This window comes from Cololabis saira, chromosome 6, assembly GCF_033807715.1.
Source record: "Cololabis saira isolate AMF1-May2022 chromosome 6, fColSai1.1, whole genome shotgun sequence".
Classification (NCBI taxonomy): Eukaryota; Metazoa; Chordata; class Actinopteri; order Beloniformes; family Belonidae; genus Cololabis; species Cololabis saira.
The window spans coordinates 44,461,689-44,481,096 of NC_084592.1; the positions used below are offsets into that span (position 1 = coordinate 44,461,689).

General features: G+C 41.7%; 1 protein-coding gene across 7 annotated transcripts in view; it reads left to right on the forward strand.

Moving 5' to 3' along the window:
- Nucleotides 1-19,408, forward strand: part of lmo7a (LIM domain 7a) — a 133,036-nt gene that overhangs the window by 59,952 nt on the left and 53,676 nt on the right. For all 7 annotated transcript variants that reach the window (XM_061724202.1, XM_061724196.1, XM_061724198.1 and 4 more), the window contains exon 5: nt 17,266-17,296. In XM_061724202.1, the coding sequence (XP_061580186.1) occupies nt 17,266-17,296 (31 nt within the window). The remainder of the gene's footprint in view (nt 1-17,265; nt 17,297-19,408) is intronic.

The window sequence follows — 19,408 nt, forward strand, 5'->3', positions numbered from 1 at the left end:
TTTTACTCCTTACATTTTAAAAACAGCCTCGTTACTCTATTTCATTTGGGCCTTTAAATAAAAACTATCCAGTTAAATTGCTCCATCCGGATAGAGTGAATTTGGTTGTGGTTGTTTCAGATGTTCTTGTCCAGTTTTGTTCTTACATCCGTTCCCTCAGATTCCTGCAACTAAACTTGGATGTACATTCCAATAAAGGTTAGGATAAATGATAACATGCCTCTGAAGTTTGACTTTTTGCACCATTACAATACTTATAGGCAACTAGTCATCATATCTCCTGCTCTCTGAAACACATGTTAATGCTCAATAGTACACATATATGCTTCTTTAATATATTTACATTATACTAAGACGCATTCATTTTCAATGGCTCTTGTCCTTAATGGCTTTTTTCCCCCTTACATTACTTTTACTTTTATACTTTAAGTAGTTTGGAAACCAGTACTTTTATACTTTTACTTGAGTAAAAAACTTGAGTTGATACTTCAACTTCTACAGGAGTATTTTTAAACTCTAGTATCTATACTTCTACCTGAGTAATGAATGTGAATACTTTTGCCATGAAACGCTGCCATGTTTCTGGATCAGCCTGTACTTTTATTTACCTGCAGAGGAGCTGGTTTAGTATTTGGCTGGAACGACTGCTGGACTGGATTTTTACTTTATGGCACCTGGATTATACACATCTGCCCGCCGCCGTCCTCCCCGCCTCGGTGAAACCTCCCTCTCCCTTCAGCAGTTTGTCTATTTGTTTATTTACTCGGATCCCCATTAGGAATGGGTGATATTTTACCGTTCACGATAAACCGTTAAAAAAATTCTCCACGGTAAGAATTTGTATCTCACGGTAAAAACGATAAATTCTCGTTGATGACGTTGAGGATGGAAGGAAGGATGGAAGGAAGGAAGGAAGGAAGGAAGGAAGGAAGGAAGGAAGGAAGGAAGGAAGGAAGGAAGGAAGGAAGGAAGGAAGGAAGGAAGGAAGGAAGGAAGGAAATGAGCCAGAAAGAAAGAAAGAAAGAAAGAAAGAAAGAAAGAAAGAAAGAAAGAAAGAAAGAAAGAAAGAAAGAAAGAAAGAAAGAAAGAAAGAAAGAAAGAAAGAAAGAAAGAAAGAAAGAAAGAAATGAGCAAGGAAGAAAGAAAGATTTTATTAATTCAATTTAATTGGTGTAGTTTAGTAGTATTTAGTATCTTTTAGAGCAGTGTTTTGGCTCCAAAGACTGAATGTGGTGATAGATTTATAGTTAAAAAGGTGGAGTTGAATTGGTATTTTTTTTATCGTCATTTGTATTGTTATCGGGATAAATGCCAGAAATTATCGTGATAATTTTTTTAGTCCATACCGCCCATCCCTAGAATATATATTCTTTCAAATAAGACTGTCTGTTGTTACACGTAAGGACCCGGTTTGTTGTCGTAGCCTGGCGTAGCTCGACGGCGGCGCATCAGGACCAGAGCGTTGGTTCCGTCTGCTGAGGTTCATGTTTGATGTGGTTTGGAGGGAAAACCCCGTGAAGAGTGAGCGAGGACGAGCCGTTTGGGATGTTTTTAGAGGAGAAAAGCCCGTTTGAGTCGGGTTGAGCCAGCGTTTGTGTCCCGGCATGCTGAACAACCTGTTTGCTCGTGGGCAGGTGAGGTTTGTGCACGTCAGGTGGAGCGGTTAAAAAAAAAAAAGAAAATGTGCAAAAATAAGCTTCATATTGTTATAATTTTTATAATGTACCAGGTTAGTGTCCTAACAGCAGATATAAACACCTCTGGCAGCTTCTGTTTGCTGCCCTGGATCTGTTTGGTAATTCTGACCCACACAATGTTTCTGAAATAAATTATATCAGCATTCTGGAAAAAAGTGGAGCGGTTACGGTTCTGCTGTGACCTGAACCACAGAACCACATCAGTATGAACGAGTTTAAACTCTTCATAAACAGGTGTAGCTGTACCTGTTACACCCCCCACGCGACAGGTGAGTCGCTGCAGGTGAGTCTGCTGCAGGTGAGTCTGCTGCAGGTGAGTCTGCTGCAGCTGAGTCTGCTGCAGGTGAGTCTGCTGCAGGGGATTCTGCTGCAGGTGAGTCTGCGGCAGGTGAGTCTGCTGCAGGTGATTCTGCTGCAGGTGAGTCTGCTGCAGGTGAGTCTGCTGCAGGTAATTCTGCTGCAGGTGAGTCTGCGGCAGGTGAGTCTGCTGCAGGTGAGTCTGCTGCAGGTGTGTCTGCTGCAGGTGTGTCTGCTGCAGGTGAGTCTGCTGCAGGTGAGTCTGCTGCAGGTGAGTCTGCTGCAGGTGAGTCTGCTGCAGGTGAGTCTGCTGCAGGTGCGTCTGCTGCAGGTGAGTCTGCTTCAGTATCAGCCACTCAGCACCTGATTCAGACTCATAAACACAGAGATAAAACCTCCAGGGCCCGTCCCGGTGACAGACACTTCCTTCTGACTCTGACTCTCCCTCAGGTGGATTGTAGTTTAACTACGGTACGAGGAGTTTTAGTTTAACCAGAGACGTTTTATAAACTCTACCCCCCACTACGGTTGTGTTTCCTGTATCTGTGTCACGTGGGTTTCGCCCCTTTAGGAGACTAACAGCAGCTCCTGAGTCTATTGAGTCCTATGGGAAAAGTGAACGTGAGCACAGATTATTACCAATTTATTATTACCAATTCCTTCGCCCCATAGTAACCTAGTAGGCTATGAGTGTATCTATAGTTTAGAAGTATGAGTATATTATAATGTATGAGTATATTATGATATGTAATATATATATTTATACTTCTATAAATAGAGGGATGAGTATATTATAAAGTCGGTGTAAACTTTCTTGTTTATAAGCAGAACAGATCTGGTGATAATAGCAAATAATGCTACTTAGGATGTGGATGGTTGGTTACTTAATCTTTTATTTTTGGTTCAATTTATTATTTCAGGAATTGTGGTGAAGATTTTTCACCCTTTTTGAGTTGGATTATTGTCATCTTTATTGTCATGTTATTATATTATCATCTTTTATATTATCTTTTGTATGTCTATGTGTGGACCCCAGGAAGAATAGTCTTCCCATGGCGAAGACTAATGGGGATCCATTTTAAATAAACAAACCTAAGTAAATATGGGACCCATTTTTCAAAAGCCACAAACCTTCTGGACATTCTGACACCAAAATGGCAATTTTCAGACCGACAGATTAGGAGAAAATGAACTTTGTTTGAGACCTGTCTCTGTCTGAGCAACACACTCTCGCCAGATTTGGCTCTCATCGTTTTCCCATCGGATAAAATGAAGTTTAAAACTAAAATAAAACTTGCTTCTTTGCTTAATAATACTGTTATTTTTATTATTTAAGTCTTTTTGGAAGAAAGTTGTACTGTATCTAGTGTTGTATGTTCCAAAACGATGTGGGGAGAGGGGCGGCCACGCCCACTTAGGAGACAGGAAGTGAGGTCACAGGGGCGACCACGCCCACTTAGGAGACAGGAAGTGAGGTCACAGGGGCGGCCACGCCCACTTAGGAGACAGGAAGTGAGGTCAGAGGGGCGGCCACGCCCACTTAGGAGACAGGAAGTGAGGTCAGAGGGGCGGCCACGCCCACTTAGGAGACAGGAAGTGTAAACCATTTCATACCATTGGCAGTAACGGTAATGCGTTATCTTCTGTATAGAGGATCTTTGGTTTAACTACGGCACGAGGAGTTGGAGTTTAACTACGTATGAGGAGTTGGAGTTTAACTACGTATGAGGAATTGGAGTTTAACTACGGTATGAGGAGTTGTAGTTTAACTACGGTATGAGGAGTTGTAGTTTAACTACGGTATGAGGAGTTGTAGTTTAACTACGGTACGAGGAGTTGGAGTTTAACTACGGTACGAGGAGTTGGAGTTTAACTACGGTACGAGGAGTTGGAGTATCAGGTGGATCATAGTTTAACTACGGTACGAGGAGTTTGTGGGTTCGAGGGTTTGAATCTCCCCCCGTCTTCTCTTTAGCTCCTGCGGTCACTCTTGACTGTAAATAGCGTCAGGACTCAGCGGTGGATCTTTTAATAGTCTGGTCTCCAGTCAGGACATTCTCCACCTGCATGTGATTCCTCCGCTCGTGTGTGATATTATTGGAGGGGGTTTCTCTCCCTCGGATGCAGGATTGGGTTCCTTCCACTAGTACCTACTCATCTCAACTCGGCCTGGTTTCTTTTCCACTACAATCAGCACCTGGAGCAGAAGTAGGAGGTTGGAGAAGCTGCTGTGACGTATTTGATTGTGTATCTAAACGAAGAAGACAACAACACTAAAGATGTAGAACCTGGAGGAGATGATAGATGTGCTGCTGGATCTCTGGCTTGTGTTCCATATCAAGTTAAAAAAAATGAGAGAGAGACAAGCTTTTTAATGTTTTTAGTTTGTCTCTGCTGCTGAAAAGTGCATTGGTATCTGAGCAGCTATGAAGTGACAGAGCTCCTGGTAGATCTGGTCGTTCCTTATCTCCGTCTAGATCTTTTTAATTCTCTCCTCAGCACCAGGTTTATGAACATCTGCACCTCAGAGTTGGATCACCAAACAGACTTCTGACGTTGCTGCTGGAATCAAATGAACAAGAAGTCGCTTTTCACTGATGTCACATCCTGACTCAGGCCACGTTTCCACATAGCCGGGTATTTACAAAAACGGATATTTCCCCCTCTACGTTTTGAAAAATACCATCATTTACACGAACCTGCATATATAGCTGTTAAGGTGCTATGAGCAGCCAAACCTACAGGGGGCAGTGTAACGAGAAGATAAAGTCATGCTAGCCAATCAGAATCCTGGAAAAAACATCAACAAATGACACGAGTAACTTCCAGTTACTTCCAAGATGAACGAGAGTCTACATTTAGATACTCTAGGAACTACGAGTAAACCTGCAGTCCGAGAACGGAGAGCTCTGCCAGGAACATAGGGCACTATCAGGTCTTGTAAATACTGCGGAGCTAAGCCGTTTTGGGCTTTATACGCAAGTAATAACATTTTTAATTGGATTCTGAATTTTACAGGTAGCCAATGGAGCGACGCTAACACTGGAGAGACGTGGTCTCTCCTGCTGATTCCTGTCAGTATTCGTGCTGCTGCATTTTGGATCAGCTGGATCACTTTGAGCTTTGTTTTTGTGTAAACGAACAGCCAAAACGCATGAAAACACCACCGTTTTTGCTACGTGTAAACGGGGCCTCAGACGTCTGACCCCAACCAATCGGGGGCCTGTAGTGTGATGACATCACAACCCGACTCAGCCGCTTAGAAACTCGGCAGAGTAGTTACAGAAAAAGTATCTACTTGGCACGTTAGACCCCTAGTGGGAAAGATCCAAACCGAGTGGAGGAGCCGAGTAGGTTCTAGTGGAAAAGCGCCATAAAGGGATCTGTACATTAACCTTAAGCCACGCCCACTCTGACTCACGGCGGGTGATGAAACCCGAGCAGAGGATCTCAGACCAGCCAATGGCGTTACGGCAGCTTATCTCTGCCAGAGACGTTTTATAAACTCTACCCCCCACTACGTTCGGTTTCCTGTATCTGTGTCACGTGGGTTTCCCCACTCCCCAACAGCAGGTCCTGAGTCTACTGAGTCTTATGGAAAAGTGAACGTGAGCACAGATTATTACCAATTCCTTCGCCCATAGTAACCTAAGTAAATATGGGACCCATTTTTCAAAAGCCACAAACCTTCTGAACATTCTGACACCAAAATGGCAATTTTCAGACCGACAGATTAGGAGAAAATGAACTTTGTTTGAGACCTGTCTCTGTCTGAGCAACACACTCTCGCCAGATTTGGCTCTCATAGCTAATAATATAATATAATATAATATAATAATAATACATAGCTCTGCTCAGAGTCGTCGGTCACTGCAGAACTGCCAAAGTCGTTTTCCCATCGAATAAACTGAAATTTAAAATTAAAATAAAACTTGCTTCTTTGCTTAATAATACTGTTATTGTTATTATTGAAGTCTTTTTGGAAGGGAAAAAAAGAGTATAAAGGCTGATTTATGGTTCCGCGTTACACCAACGCAGAGCCTACGGCGTAGGGTACGCCGTACCCTACGGTACGTCGATTTAACGCAGAACCATAATTCAGGCTTTAGACTGATCTGATGATCTTGTACTGGGTTGATAGACATTAAAGTAGCAGATAAAAAAAAAACGAGCGGCAAAATAAGGCACAAATATTAAAGTTGTACTGTATCTCGTTCACAACACTTCCAAAACGATGTGGGGAGAGGGACGGCCACGCCCACTTAGGAGACAGGAAGTGTAGACCATTTCATACCATTGGCAGGAACGGTAATGCTTGATCTTCTGTATAGAGTATCTTTGTCTCCGCTTTCCACCGCTCAGGCAAATGAGGCGGAGAGAGGGAGAAAGTTGTCTGTATCAGCTGATCTCTGGCGCTGGCGTTGAGCCAGCAACCACTCCCTCCACCGGCCCGACAGGTGCAGCTGCCGCTCGTTACTGCTGCTTTTAACGGGGACTGTAAACACACCACCCACCCACAGGTGTGGCTGTGCTTATAAAGGTTATACGCCGTTTACACGCCACCGTTGTCCGTCCAGTCTGCTGACGAGGGAGAAGAGCCCCGTTTCCAAGGAAACCAGCTCAGGTTTACTCCGGCCAGAATCAATAGGAATTCCTATTGATTCCAGATCAATCTAGTTAATCTTGAGAAACTTCTGATATCAGATAGTGACTGATTCCCTCCCGTAAACGTTTAATGGATGTCTCCTGCGACCTTTGAGCCTGCTGTAGTATTGGCCTCGCCGCCAACGCAGAGTGGCGTTGTCTCGGGCGACCTTCGCCCTGATAAAGGTCGTTATCATCGGCCACAAACGTGTTCAGTATCAAGCTGGTAGAGTAGCATGACACGCTGCTGTGACACGACAGACGACCGATAAGCAGCATCATCATCATCCTCTCGCTCTGCTGCGGCAAAAACAAGGAGAGGGCAGGAAGTTTTTAGTTTTTTAGTTTTAGTTTAAGTTTATTTCAGTCATATATACCTTTCAATGCAACAAGGAAGAGACAAGTTTTACAATTTGACTGAAAAAGGCTCAGGCAGAAGCAGAGCTTATTAATGCTACTATACTTAACTTAAGCTACAGAATACATGATGTCAAGTGTGGAAAAAAAAAAAAAAAAAACATATAATATATACATATACTGTACATACACTTGCATACATACAAGTACACACATAGATGCATGTACATACACACAGAGCCGTCTGGGAGATTTGCGAGGCCCTGTGCGAAATGGCCGGGGGGGGGGGGGCCTCGCCTGAAAGTTTTGGGTTTTTCGGATCGGGTGTCTATATGCGCAATTTTAACTCTCCAATTAGCAAAATACTGGATACCTTCCCCAGCCTCATCATCATTTGGCTTGCCTCTACGCGGGGCCCCACGGCTGAGACCCGGGCGGATCGGTGATTTTTGTAACAACTTTATCAAACGAGCCTTTCAGAGAGGCATTAAACTCTTCCATTTTCTTTAGTTTTCATCTTTTTTCATCCCCTGAAGGGAAAAAACGGAAAAAAAAAAAAAACGGCCCATAGCGCGAGGCCCCTTGGGGTGCGAGGCCCCGTGCGGTCGCACGGTTCGCACATCCCTTGTGGCGGCCCCGCATACACATACATATCTCTTTTCCCCTTTTTTCGATTACAGCCATAACTCCCAAATATAAACGCACATAATGATTGTTTGAACATAACAAAGGAAGTACTATTCCCAACACTATTCCACGGTTGGACCCCTTTAAAAGAAATACATCTTCTTTTAACTTCTTTTATCACTTTTGGTAACAAAAATCTGCATCCATCTCTTAACTCATATTTACTCTCAGATGCTATGAAAAACTTCTGCACACTGTCTGGTAGTGTTAGTAACAGTTTACTAGTTTGCATAATATGAAACTTAAGTCAATTATTCTCATAAAAGAAACAAATTGGTTGTTTTTAATCAAGTAATATGTCTTGTTTTCTATTGTATATTTATAATTGGGCTTTAATAAAGCAAAAGTAAGTTTTATCCGATTAATCGATGGAATATTTCATAGAATAATCGATCACCAAAATATTAGCTGCAGCTCTGCTGCTGATGACGTCTCTGTCTCGTTGGCTCCGGCGGTCCAACTCCTCTCTCTGCTGCAGCGTCTCTGTCGAGGCGGTTGAGGGTTCAAACCCGGCTGATCTGAGGCCTCTCATAGCTCGCAGGAACAGTTATGGGATGTAACCAAGGACGGGTTATTATTAGATCCACCAGCACATATTTCAACGTTAGTTTAAGCTCAGTGATTAGCGTCGCGGCCTCGTACATGGCTCGCCCGTTCCTCTGTCATCACGGCAGTTTCCTCCCCGATAACTTTCCTTTTATCAGAAGTGGATCTGAGAACCGGCTGCACGCCGTTCGCTCAGTCGCCACGCGGCAACGGCAGCGGTTAGGACTTCCCCCGGGACCAGATACTGATACTTCTCTCTGAACCGGTCCTGGTTTCATCAACACAAAAAAATCCTACAAAACTGCTTCCTAACAGCTGCGTTGGATTAGATTAGATCTGTATTAGTCACTGTTATATAACAACAACATTACAACAAGTGACATCAGTCAGTAGCTGAAAAACTAACAGATAAAAACTATAGTACACAAAACACTTTCACACAAGAATAAAATAAAACAAATAACTGATTAAAGCCCAGTCCAAATCACACATTCATCTGCTTTAAATACTCACGGCTGACGTTTGGCCATCGACTTATTTCCACTTATTTTCCATTTGCAGTCGACACTGAGCGTCTTTGTGTGTAATTTACACACAGTTTTTTTAATGCACACTGTATTTCATTTATTGGTCTTATTCATGTATTTATGAAAGACAATAAATAAATGAGGGGGGGTGGACAGTTCGCCCAGGGCGCAAAAATATCCATGACCGCCTCTGGTGGTAACTGAGTTTATTTGTAGAGCACAATTCAACACAAGGTAATTCAAAGTGCTTTACATCAACATTAAAAGCGGCAAGACACAATTAGACAGTAAATAACAAATAAAATGAAATAAAATTATGAGTAAAGAAGGTAAAATAATAAAAAGCACAAGTTGCTGAAAACCAGAGGTGCCAAGTAACAAAGTACAAATACTTTGTTACCTTACTTAAGTAGAAATTTTGGTTATCTATACTTCACTGGAGTAATTATTTTTCAGACGACTTTTTACTTTTACTCCTTACATTTTCACGCAATTATCTGTACTTTTTACTCCTTACATTTTAAAAACCGCCTCGTTACTCTATTTCATTTCGGCCTTTTAATAAAAACTATCCAGTTAAATTGCTCCATCCGGATAGAGTGAATTTGGTTGTGGTTGTTTCAGATGTTCTTGTCCAGTTTTGTTCTTACATCCGTTCCCTCAGATTCCTGCAACTAAACTTGGATGTACATTCCAATAAAGGTTAGGATAAATGATAACATGCCTCTGAAGTTTGACTTTTTGCACCATTACAATACTTATAGGCAACTAGTCATCATATCTGCTGCTCTCTGAAACACATGCAGTCGACACTGAGCGTCTTTGAGCGGCGGGGAGGCGGCAGGTCGTCGGTTAACTCGATTTATTAAGGAGAAAAAACAGTCAAGAGGATGAAATGTGTTTAAATGGATAGATGTTTTGAATGAATGAATACATTGTTGATGAATTGAAGAATTGCAGCATCCTAGGCTGATTGAAAGGATGTGTTTGTCTGATTGAAGTGGACGCTGAGCTCCACACCGCCACATTAGCCACGTTAGCCACGTTAATGACATTTTTAAATGAATTTATTTATCTTTTTCTTACACTAATTTCCTCTGTGCCATCCATCAACCTGTCCAGGGACTTCAGGTGGAAAATAGCAATCTGCTACAACCTGGCACGCTGCATATTCTTTGGTTGTACAAGATTAATGTTTTAATGTCCCTGTCTTGAAATAAATAAATAAATACATAAATTATAAATATCATTTCCTGGACAACTTTCAGTCCTTTAATGAAAGTAAACCCCGTCACTGACGAGCCTCAGGGACATGTTTCCCCCCCGGAGATCATCTCTGCCGGTACATAACTCCTCATATTAACCAGTTTCTGTCCCGTTTTCTCTGAGTTTCAGACCGTCTGACTTTATTCAGATAAACAAAAGCAGTGTTTAGTGTTTCCAGACGGCCTGCAGGAACATGTTCCGCCGTCTTCTTGTACTTCTGCACTTCTCTGATTGCAGGATTCTTGTTGTAGAAAATGTTTACATTCGTGGTTTTTAGTGTAAGTCGTGCTGATGTCACGTGACCTCCGACTAAACAAACCCCCCACGGAGACGCAGAGGTACAAAGTCTTCTTCTTCTTTCCAGCGGTTGATTTGAGTCAATTATTGACGAGGCCTCGGCGGCTCCGCACCAAAAAAGGAAACGTCAGGATTTATTGTCCTGCAGGAATGTCAAGGACCTTCAGACAATAGGTGGGGAGTGGCAGGAGGTGTGATCGGACGCTTATGCAACGATACTCTGGCACGAGATCAGACCGGGTGTCATCTGAAGAAGCTGCTGTTCCCCACGCAGACGCGTCTGCGCAGCACTGTTTGCGCAGCGCCGTTTGCGCAGCGCCGTTTGCGCAGCGCCGTTTGCACAGCGCCGTCTGCGCAGCACTTCTGCTCAGCTCGTCTGCAGGATAAACTCAACACCACAGTAGTTTCATATCATGCTGCTGCATCTCTGCTGAGGTGGTGTAAAGTTAATCGTAGTAACCAGGGCCGTTTTTTTGCTATGGGCAATATGGGCGACTGCCCAGGGCGCAATCCACGTGGGGGCGCACGAGCGCTCTAAAAAAAAAAAAAAAAGACATATACATACACATACACACACACACACAGACATATACAAACACACACATATACACACACATAACCACACAGACATATACAAACACACACATATACACACACACATAGCTACACAGACATATACATACACACACATATACACACACATAACCACACAGACATATACACACACACACACACATAGCTACACAGACATATACATACACACACATACATATACATATACACACACACACATAGACATATACACATTGGCTTGTTCACCTGCATGCTTGCGCTGTAGTTTTTGGGGTTAGTTAGCGGTAGCTTAGCTCAGATTGTGATTGGATCTCGAGATTTGGGACGATTGCTGCTTGTGTTTTGGTCGGCTCTGTGTCGGTTTCGTGTTTCGTTTGTGGTTTTTGTTGCTGATTTCCGACGTGTGCCTCCATGTGTTCTTGCTTCCTGGTTTAGCAGCGGATGTCACCCCCCCCCCCCCCCAAAAAAACAAAAAACACTGGGTTTGTATGTGTATATATATATGTATATATATCAAATATTGTAACAATGCACATATATATGCCTTAGGTTTTTACCAGCATGGTATTAACCATTAATATGTGTGCAGACAAGGTAAAAAAAACAACAAAAAAACAAAAAAAACTATTTGCTCTGAAGCTGCTTTCACATAGAGCGCAGTTTGCGCTGCGCCCACCGCCGGGTAGGGCGCAGAGCCTCCACCACCTTCTCTCCTATTGGACACACCGAGATGTCGTTACAGCGCGAAACGGTGAAATTAAAAGAATGTTCAATTCGGGCACGCAGGCAGGCAGGCAGGCGCAGTGCAAACCCCGCGGCAGGCGCCCTCTCGCGTGCCGCTGAGCAGTCCGCTCTTGCGCCGCCGTAGCACATACACAATGAATGGGATCGCCGGCGGCGGTCTGCGCTTTGCGCCCTCTATGGGGCTAGAGGGCGGCGGCCTGCGGGGGACAGAGGAGGTTGGAGAGGAAAAGCAAAGGGAACTGCTTCCAAATAAATTGTATTTCATTAATAAAAATAATATCTACCCACATGTAGGGCTGTGCGATTAATCGATTTTAAATCTAAATCGGATTTATTAATCACAATCGATGTTAAAAAAAGGAAAATTGATTTTCCTTTTTTGCAGCTGGCTGCATTACAGACAGAGCCCGTCTAGTCATCTTTGTTTGGTCAAGAAAATTTTAATTGTTGTCACTTTATTAAACTCAAGGAGGATTTACAGTATATTTCAGTTGCACTTCATTCCCAATAGGGGAAATTTGTTTGCTATTTTTCTTTAAAAATAAAGATAAAATATTTGAAACAATTTATTCCATTTATTCCATTATTTAATCATTTTATTTTATTCATTATTTATACATTTGAATGTGTGAAGGATTAGTGTAATTTACACACAGTTTTTTTATGCACACTGTATTTCATTTATTGGTCTTATTCATTTATTTATTAAAGATAATAAATAAATGAGGGGGGGCAGGGGGTGGGCAGTTCGCCCAGGGCGCAAAAATATCCAGGACCGCCTCTGGTGGTGACTGAGTTTCAAGTTTATTTTTATGGCACAATTCAACACAAGGTAATTCAAAGTGCTTTACATCTACATCAAAAGCGGCAAGACACAATTAGACAGTAAGTAACAAATAGAATGAAATAAAATTATGAGAAAAGAAGGTAAGATAATAAAGTTGCTGAAAACTAAGGGCAGTAGAGTTTGAGTGTCGGGGCCGCGCACACGGCCGCGCGCCTTGTTGGTGTTGCGGTGCCAGGCGCGTCCGTGCACGGCGCTGATTGTGAAACCGAACAGCAATAAAGTTGTACAGTTGCTGTAATAAAAGACACAAGGGCCGGGTCTGTGCTACGGTGCGGGGGCGCGCCTGGCACCGGCCGCGCGCTCCCGCTGCGCGCTCCCGCTGCGTCTCCGGCACTTCTGCTCCGCGGGGACGAGCGCGGCTCGGGTTCTGGTCCTGGCAGTTCTGGGGGTTTAAAGTTTAAAGTTGGACCTTCATCACTCAGGTATGGTTCCGAGCGGGTCCCCGCGGGTCCGGGTCCAGGTCCAGGTCCAGGTCCAGGTCCGGGTCTTCAGACCCGGCGGGTCTCGGATCTGTCGGACCTTCAGCTTCTGTGGGATGAATCTGCTGTTTAATCGGCTCTTTTGCTTGGAAATGATTCATTTATTTCTCCTCCGTTCGTGAGTCTTGTTGGATTATTGTTTAAGTTTTATAAGTTTATCCTAGTAATAAGTAACGCACTTTATTAAAGCTGCGGCTGATCCGGAATCAGCAGCTGATTCCTGTGATTGACAGGAGAAGCGCGTCTTTGGTCTCTGGTCCGATGGGGGTCCTGGTCTCTGGTCTCTGGTCCCGGTCTCTGGGCAGGGGGGACTCCAGAAATGTTTCTTGGGGTTGAACCAAAACTAAAAGCCATCATTACAGGACTTTATTATACTGTTGTAGTATACAGGCTCAAATACTTTTATTTATATAATATATATCATATATATTTTCATATATCATATATTTAGTTTATTAATACGTATATATATATATATATATATATATATATATATATATATATATATATATATATATATATATATATATATATATATATATATATATATATATATATATATTTATGTATATAATATATATCATATATATTTTCATATATCATATATTTAGTTTATTAATACGTGTATATATATATATATATATATATATATATATATATATATATATATATATATATATATACCGGTGTATATATATATATATATACATATATATATATATATATTTGTATATATATATTTATTTTTTTATTTTTATATTTATATATATATATATATATTTGTATATATATATTTATTTTTTATTTTTATATTTATATTTTTATATATATATATGTATATATATATATATATATATATATATATATAAAAAATTATATATATATATACTTTTTTTTTATTATTATTATTAGGCTCAGAAATACGTTGTTTTTTTTTACTTTCTAACTTGTCTGCATATATATTAAGCGACTCCAGATAAAAAATGGATTTAACATCTTTCTCCCAAATTTGTTCCTTTTTATGAAAACTTTGACTAAATATCCTCTTTGAGGGAATTTCAGATATTTCTGACTTATTTGTTGGAATTTGTAAAAGAAAGTAAATGAGGACTGCCAGGAAACGTATTGATCACATGGTCAACTCTTATTAGGCTCAGAAATACGTAGTTTTTTTTTACTTTCTAACTTATCTGCATATAAATTATTGGTTAATACCATGTTGGTAAAAACCTAAGGCATTTGTTTTATTATTAGGCTCAGAAATACTTAAAGAAACACTTACTGATATGCATTTTGCCCAAATGATTTGGGATGAAACGCATAACTGACAGTAGAATCTACGTGACGGGCAAGTGTTTAGTTTTTTCTGATGGGGGGGTCCCGGGCTGAAACTTGTGTCTGGTAGGAATAATAAACTGTTGCGTGTTTGTCCTCGTCTCCTCGGTGACGTCAGACCTCTGTTGGTTCCCAGCGCATCACAGAATGTCACTCAGATTAAATTAAATTTTTACGACATGTATTTAATGTCAGCATGGAAATATCTAAATGCTGAGCTATGAAAAGCTCCAGTCACGTGCAGATACAGGGTTTAATCACGCCCCCCCTCTGGCTCCGGGTCCGTCTGGACCATGTGCTCATCAGCTGTGACGTCGTGGAGACGATGGAGCTGCATCACGTGATCATGTGACTGATCAGCTGATCCTAGAGATGACAGAGTCCTGAGGCAGCAACCCCCCTCCCCTCCCTTTTTCTTTTTAAAATTCTTTTTTTTTTTTCATCTTTTCAGCTGTCACGGTTTTTGTCCTGGAAGTTGTTTCTCTTTGGGCCGAACCAACAGTTCTGTAACTTCAGACTTCATAACAAGAGAGAGATGATTTGTATTTACAGGACTGTCTCAGAAAATTAGAATATTGTGATTTTCTGTAATGCAATTACAAAAACAACAATGTCATCCATTCTGGATTCATTACAAATCAACTGAAATATTGCAAGCCTTTTATTATTTTAATATTGCTGATCATAGTTTACAGCTTAAGAAAACTCTCCTATCGATAAAATATCCTATCTCAAAAAATTAGAATATTCTGTGAATCTTAATCTTAAACTGTAAGCCATAATCAGAAATATTAAAATAATAAAAGGCTTGCAATATTTCAGTTGATTTGTAATGAATCCAGAATGTATGACATTTTAGTTTTTTTAATTGCATTACAGAAAATAAAGAACTTTATCACAATATTCTAATTTTCTGAGCCAGTCATGTAAACGCCAAACGGAATATCTCCATCAAACGGAACATGAATCTGTTTTCTGCACATGTTCTGTTCACAAGGAATCCTGGTCTTTTGAGTCCAGGAAGTTCTTATAAACACGGAGAAACCAAGACCAGGAGGAGACTAATCACTTCATAAATGTAATGAAGGATATGAACATTTCTGCATTTGTAGACGGTAGAAAGTACCGGGATAGAAGATTTAAAAGAAGGTGAGTGAAAAGTTCCGCGAAGCAGCATTTGTTTTGGATTTGGATACAGGAAGAAGGAACGGAAATGACGGTTATTGCGTCATCACGTTCTCCGCGCGTTACTGGTTTGATCCAGATATCCTAAATAATTAATTATGAATGTTTCAGTAACCGGAATATTAGCAATAACCCGAATTTTGACTGCATGTGAATGTAGTCACTGAGAGACTCTGAGACCTCCAGAGGAGCAGCGTTGCCCCCGGTAACAGAGGCTCCTAAAGGTCAAATAAAGTGATTTAAACCGCTGGATTAATCAAGATTCTATCTACAGAAGATGCTGCTCTCGTGGGCCTTAATTTACAAGTTTATCAGATAAACAAACCCTTAAAGAGTTAAAAATAGCTTCCAGCAAAATGACCTTTCATATCATTGTTGTAAAGTGTAGGATTAAGGACTTGGGAACTAGTCCAGAACCTCGTGGAGTTTCTTCAGGATCCTTTCCTAGTAACTTGATCTGTCCTGATTTGTCCTTTCTTTTATTTGAACATTAAACATCCTGGTACCACCGACATGAGAGGTATTAGTTTATTAGTTTTATCTCTAGAGGGTTTAGTTTAGTTTTGATTTGTTACTTCCAGCCTTTCACTAGATGGTAACTTATGGAGGAAACACCCGTCCCTCTTCCTCGTACCAGGTCCTCCGGTTCAGGGCTGCAGGGCTCCAGGACGGCTGACCCCGTAAACGGGTCGCTCGTCTGTCCTGGGCTCAGATAAATGGAAAGGAGCTCTCTGAAGTTTGTATGCAGGCCTGAACATCTGGAAGCGGCACCGAGGAACTTTTGTGGTTTTCAGTCAATCTTTTGGCACATCAGCATCGAGAGACATTTTAATCCTTCAGCCAACTGACTGTTTATGGTCTGTTTATTATATTATATAACAATGTGTTTTTGACAGTTGATCATATTTACAGCAGAAAGTAAATGACATGTGGGCCGAGGAACTAAACTGGACTTAAATAACTAAACTTGAAGGTGGTATTGATCTGAGGTCGATCTGAGGTCGTGTTGCTCCGCCCTCTTTGGAGCTGCTTGCAGATCCTGCAGATCCTGCAGATCCTGCAGATTCTCCTCCGGCTGCAGATCCTACAGATCCTGTAGTTCTTGCAGATCCTGCAGATTTTCCTCCGGCTGCAGATCCTGCAGATCCTGCAGTTCTTGCAGATCCTGCAGATCCTGCAGATCCTGCAGATTCTCCTCCGGCTGCAGATCCTGCAGATCCTGCAGATTCTCCTCCGGCTGCAGATCCTGCAGATCCTGCTGATTTTCCTCCGGCTGCAGATCCTGCAGATCCTGCAGATCCTGCAGTTCTTGCAGATCCTGCAGATCCTGCAGATCCTGCAGATCCTACAGATCCTGCAGATCCTGCAGATCTTGCAGATCCTAGAGATCCTGCAGATCCTGCAGATCCTGCAGATCCTGCAGTTCTTGCAGATCCTGCAGATCCTGCAGATCCTCTTCCGGCTGTGTTTCATCCCCAGTTCTTAGCTCTCAGTTCTTAGTTAACTGAAACCCCCCAGAATCCCTCCTCCTCCTCCTCCTCCACTCGAGCCGTATGTGTCTGAAGCTGCTTGATTGTGTCATTACCGCTGTATCAGGTGTGATTCCTGCCCCCCCCCCGATCAGTGATGTTTGTTTCGGCCGCTGCTTTGTTGTGTGAAGGCCCGGCGCTGGTCCGGATTGTGCTCTCAGCTTCCAGCTCTTTCACAGCTGACGTATAGAAGCTGCAGCGATGCCCTGAGCGACACACTTACACCCTCCTCTCTCTCCTCTCTCTCCCCCGCAGGACCCAAGAAACCAGCCGGAGGCTGAAAAATGTGAGTATAAACACATATTACTCTCTTTATGTAGTAAATGTAAAATACAGAGTTTCATTAAGTGAGAAAAAGAAGCTCTAATTTAATTTTGTACCTTCTTTTTTTGTGCGAAACCGTCATTAATGAGACTCCTTCATGTGAACTTTGACACCACGTGAGCAAATATTTAAGACTAAACTCAGCTCTGTTGCTTCTGGTCGCAAATATTTGTTTAGTTTCAAAGAAGCATCAAAGAAGGTTAATGATGATGATGATGATGATGATGATGATGAAGAAAAAAAGGGCAGAAAACAGAAACCACGCTCGCTCCCAGGAAAAAGAATAGAATAGAAAGACTTTATTGTGATTGGATGTCAGAAATAAAGTGAAATTTGGAGCGCTTCTCCATTTTGTGCCACAATAAATAAAATGCCATGAATAAAATAAAGTAAGATAGAATCAAATAAATTAAAAATAGAAGTAAAAGCAAGGCAGAGTAGAATGACAAGCATACATGACAAACCTATTGATCAAAGGGACCATTAAATGACGTCACCCTTTAATGCTCTTATTTAGTTTTTTTTACTTCAGAACGTAAAGTTTTAAACACAAAATGATCTCATCGACTACTGAGTTTAATTTAAATGTTCTATCAATAAATAACTGAATAAATCAATAAAAAGGTGCAGCGACTCCAGATAAAAAATGGATTTAACATCTTTCTCCCAAATTTGTTCCTTTTTATGAAAACTTTATCTAAATATCCTCTTTGAGGGAATTTCAGATATTTCTGACTTATTTGTTGGGATTTGTAAAAGAAGGTAAATGAGGACTGCCAGGAAACGTATTGATCACATGGTCAACTCCTAATACCCCTCGATTTAAAGGACGTCACCCGTTAATGCTCTTAGTTAGTTTTTTCACTAAAGGACGTAAATAATCTAATCGACTACTGAGTTTGATTTTACTGTTTTATCAATAAATAACCGAATCAATCAATAAAAAGGTGCAGCAACTCCAGATATTCCTCCCCATGTCATCTTCACTTCGTTGACTGTTTTCAACAAAAGGAGTAAAAAGAGATTTAGCATCTTTTTCCCCCAATTTGGTCCTTTTTATGAAAACTCTGACTAAATACAGCCTCAAAAATGCAGGATTTCAAATGAAAGTGTGCTAAAGATCTTCTCTGCGGTTCTCACGCAGCCGTGAGACTGCTGACCCGGCGTGTGTGTGTGTGTGTGCGTGCGTGCGTGCGTGCGTGCGTGCGTGCGTGCGTATGCAGTGTGTCTGTGTGTGTGTGTGTGTGTGTGAGATCATCATCCGCGGGTCACTACATTCATTCATCACCAACGATGTAGCGGATGGTTCTGGATGATCCTGGCAGCTCGGAGCTGCAGCTCTGACCCTCGCTGACCTCAGAGCTGCAGCAGTGGTACCAGAACCTTCTCCCTGGCCGGGGTTCCTGGCCGGTAGGGATGGGAATCCAGTACCGGTTCTTGTTGTTATACGTGGGGTAACGACGAGAGATTAACACCTCATGACGAGCTCCCGATCACAAATCGTGTGCTCGCAAGAAAATCAAACGTGTTTGAAATCCTGGTCGCTCCTCGTGAAGGAATCGATCAGTTGAAGCAGCTACGACCCGATTGGACTCATCCTTTCACAGAGAGCATGCACAATCTCTGATGTCACGTCAAAAACTATTATTTGTAGTTTAAAGTGTTGCAAATTCACATTACAAATCATGTTTTAATAGCTGAAAAAAAAGACAGCATTTCCCACGTCTGTCCAGCCAATTCCTTGTTCAATCAGGACGTTGTCTAATCTTTTTTCATTTATCGCCACACAGAATGGCACAAATTGCTAAAGGCTGATTTATGGTTCCGCGTTACACCAACGCAGAGCCTACAACGTCGATTTAACGCGGAACCATAATTCAGGCTTAAGGCAGCGCGTTTGTTTTTGCTGAGCATCTTCGGTGTCTCCCACTTCGGGGTTCCTCCTCTTCCACTTCTTTTTGACGTTGCAGTTCCAGTAACAGAAGTCTGACGTGAGGATTATGATCGTATAGTGTGAGCAGACGTGAGGATCAGAGCATTGGGACGTACAGTGTGAGACCATAAATCGTGGGCT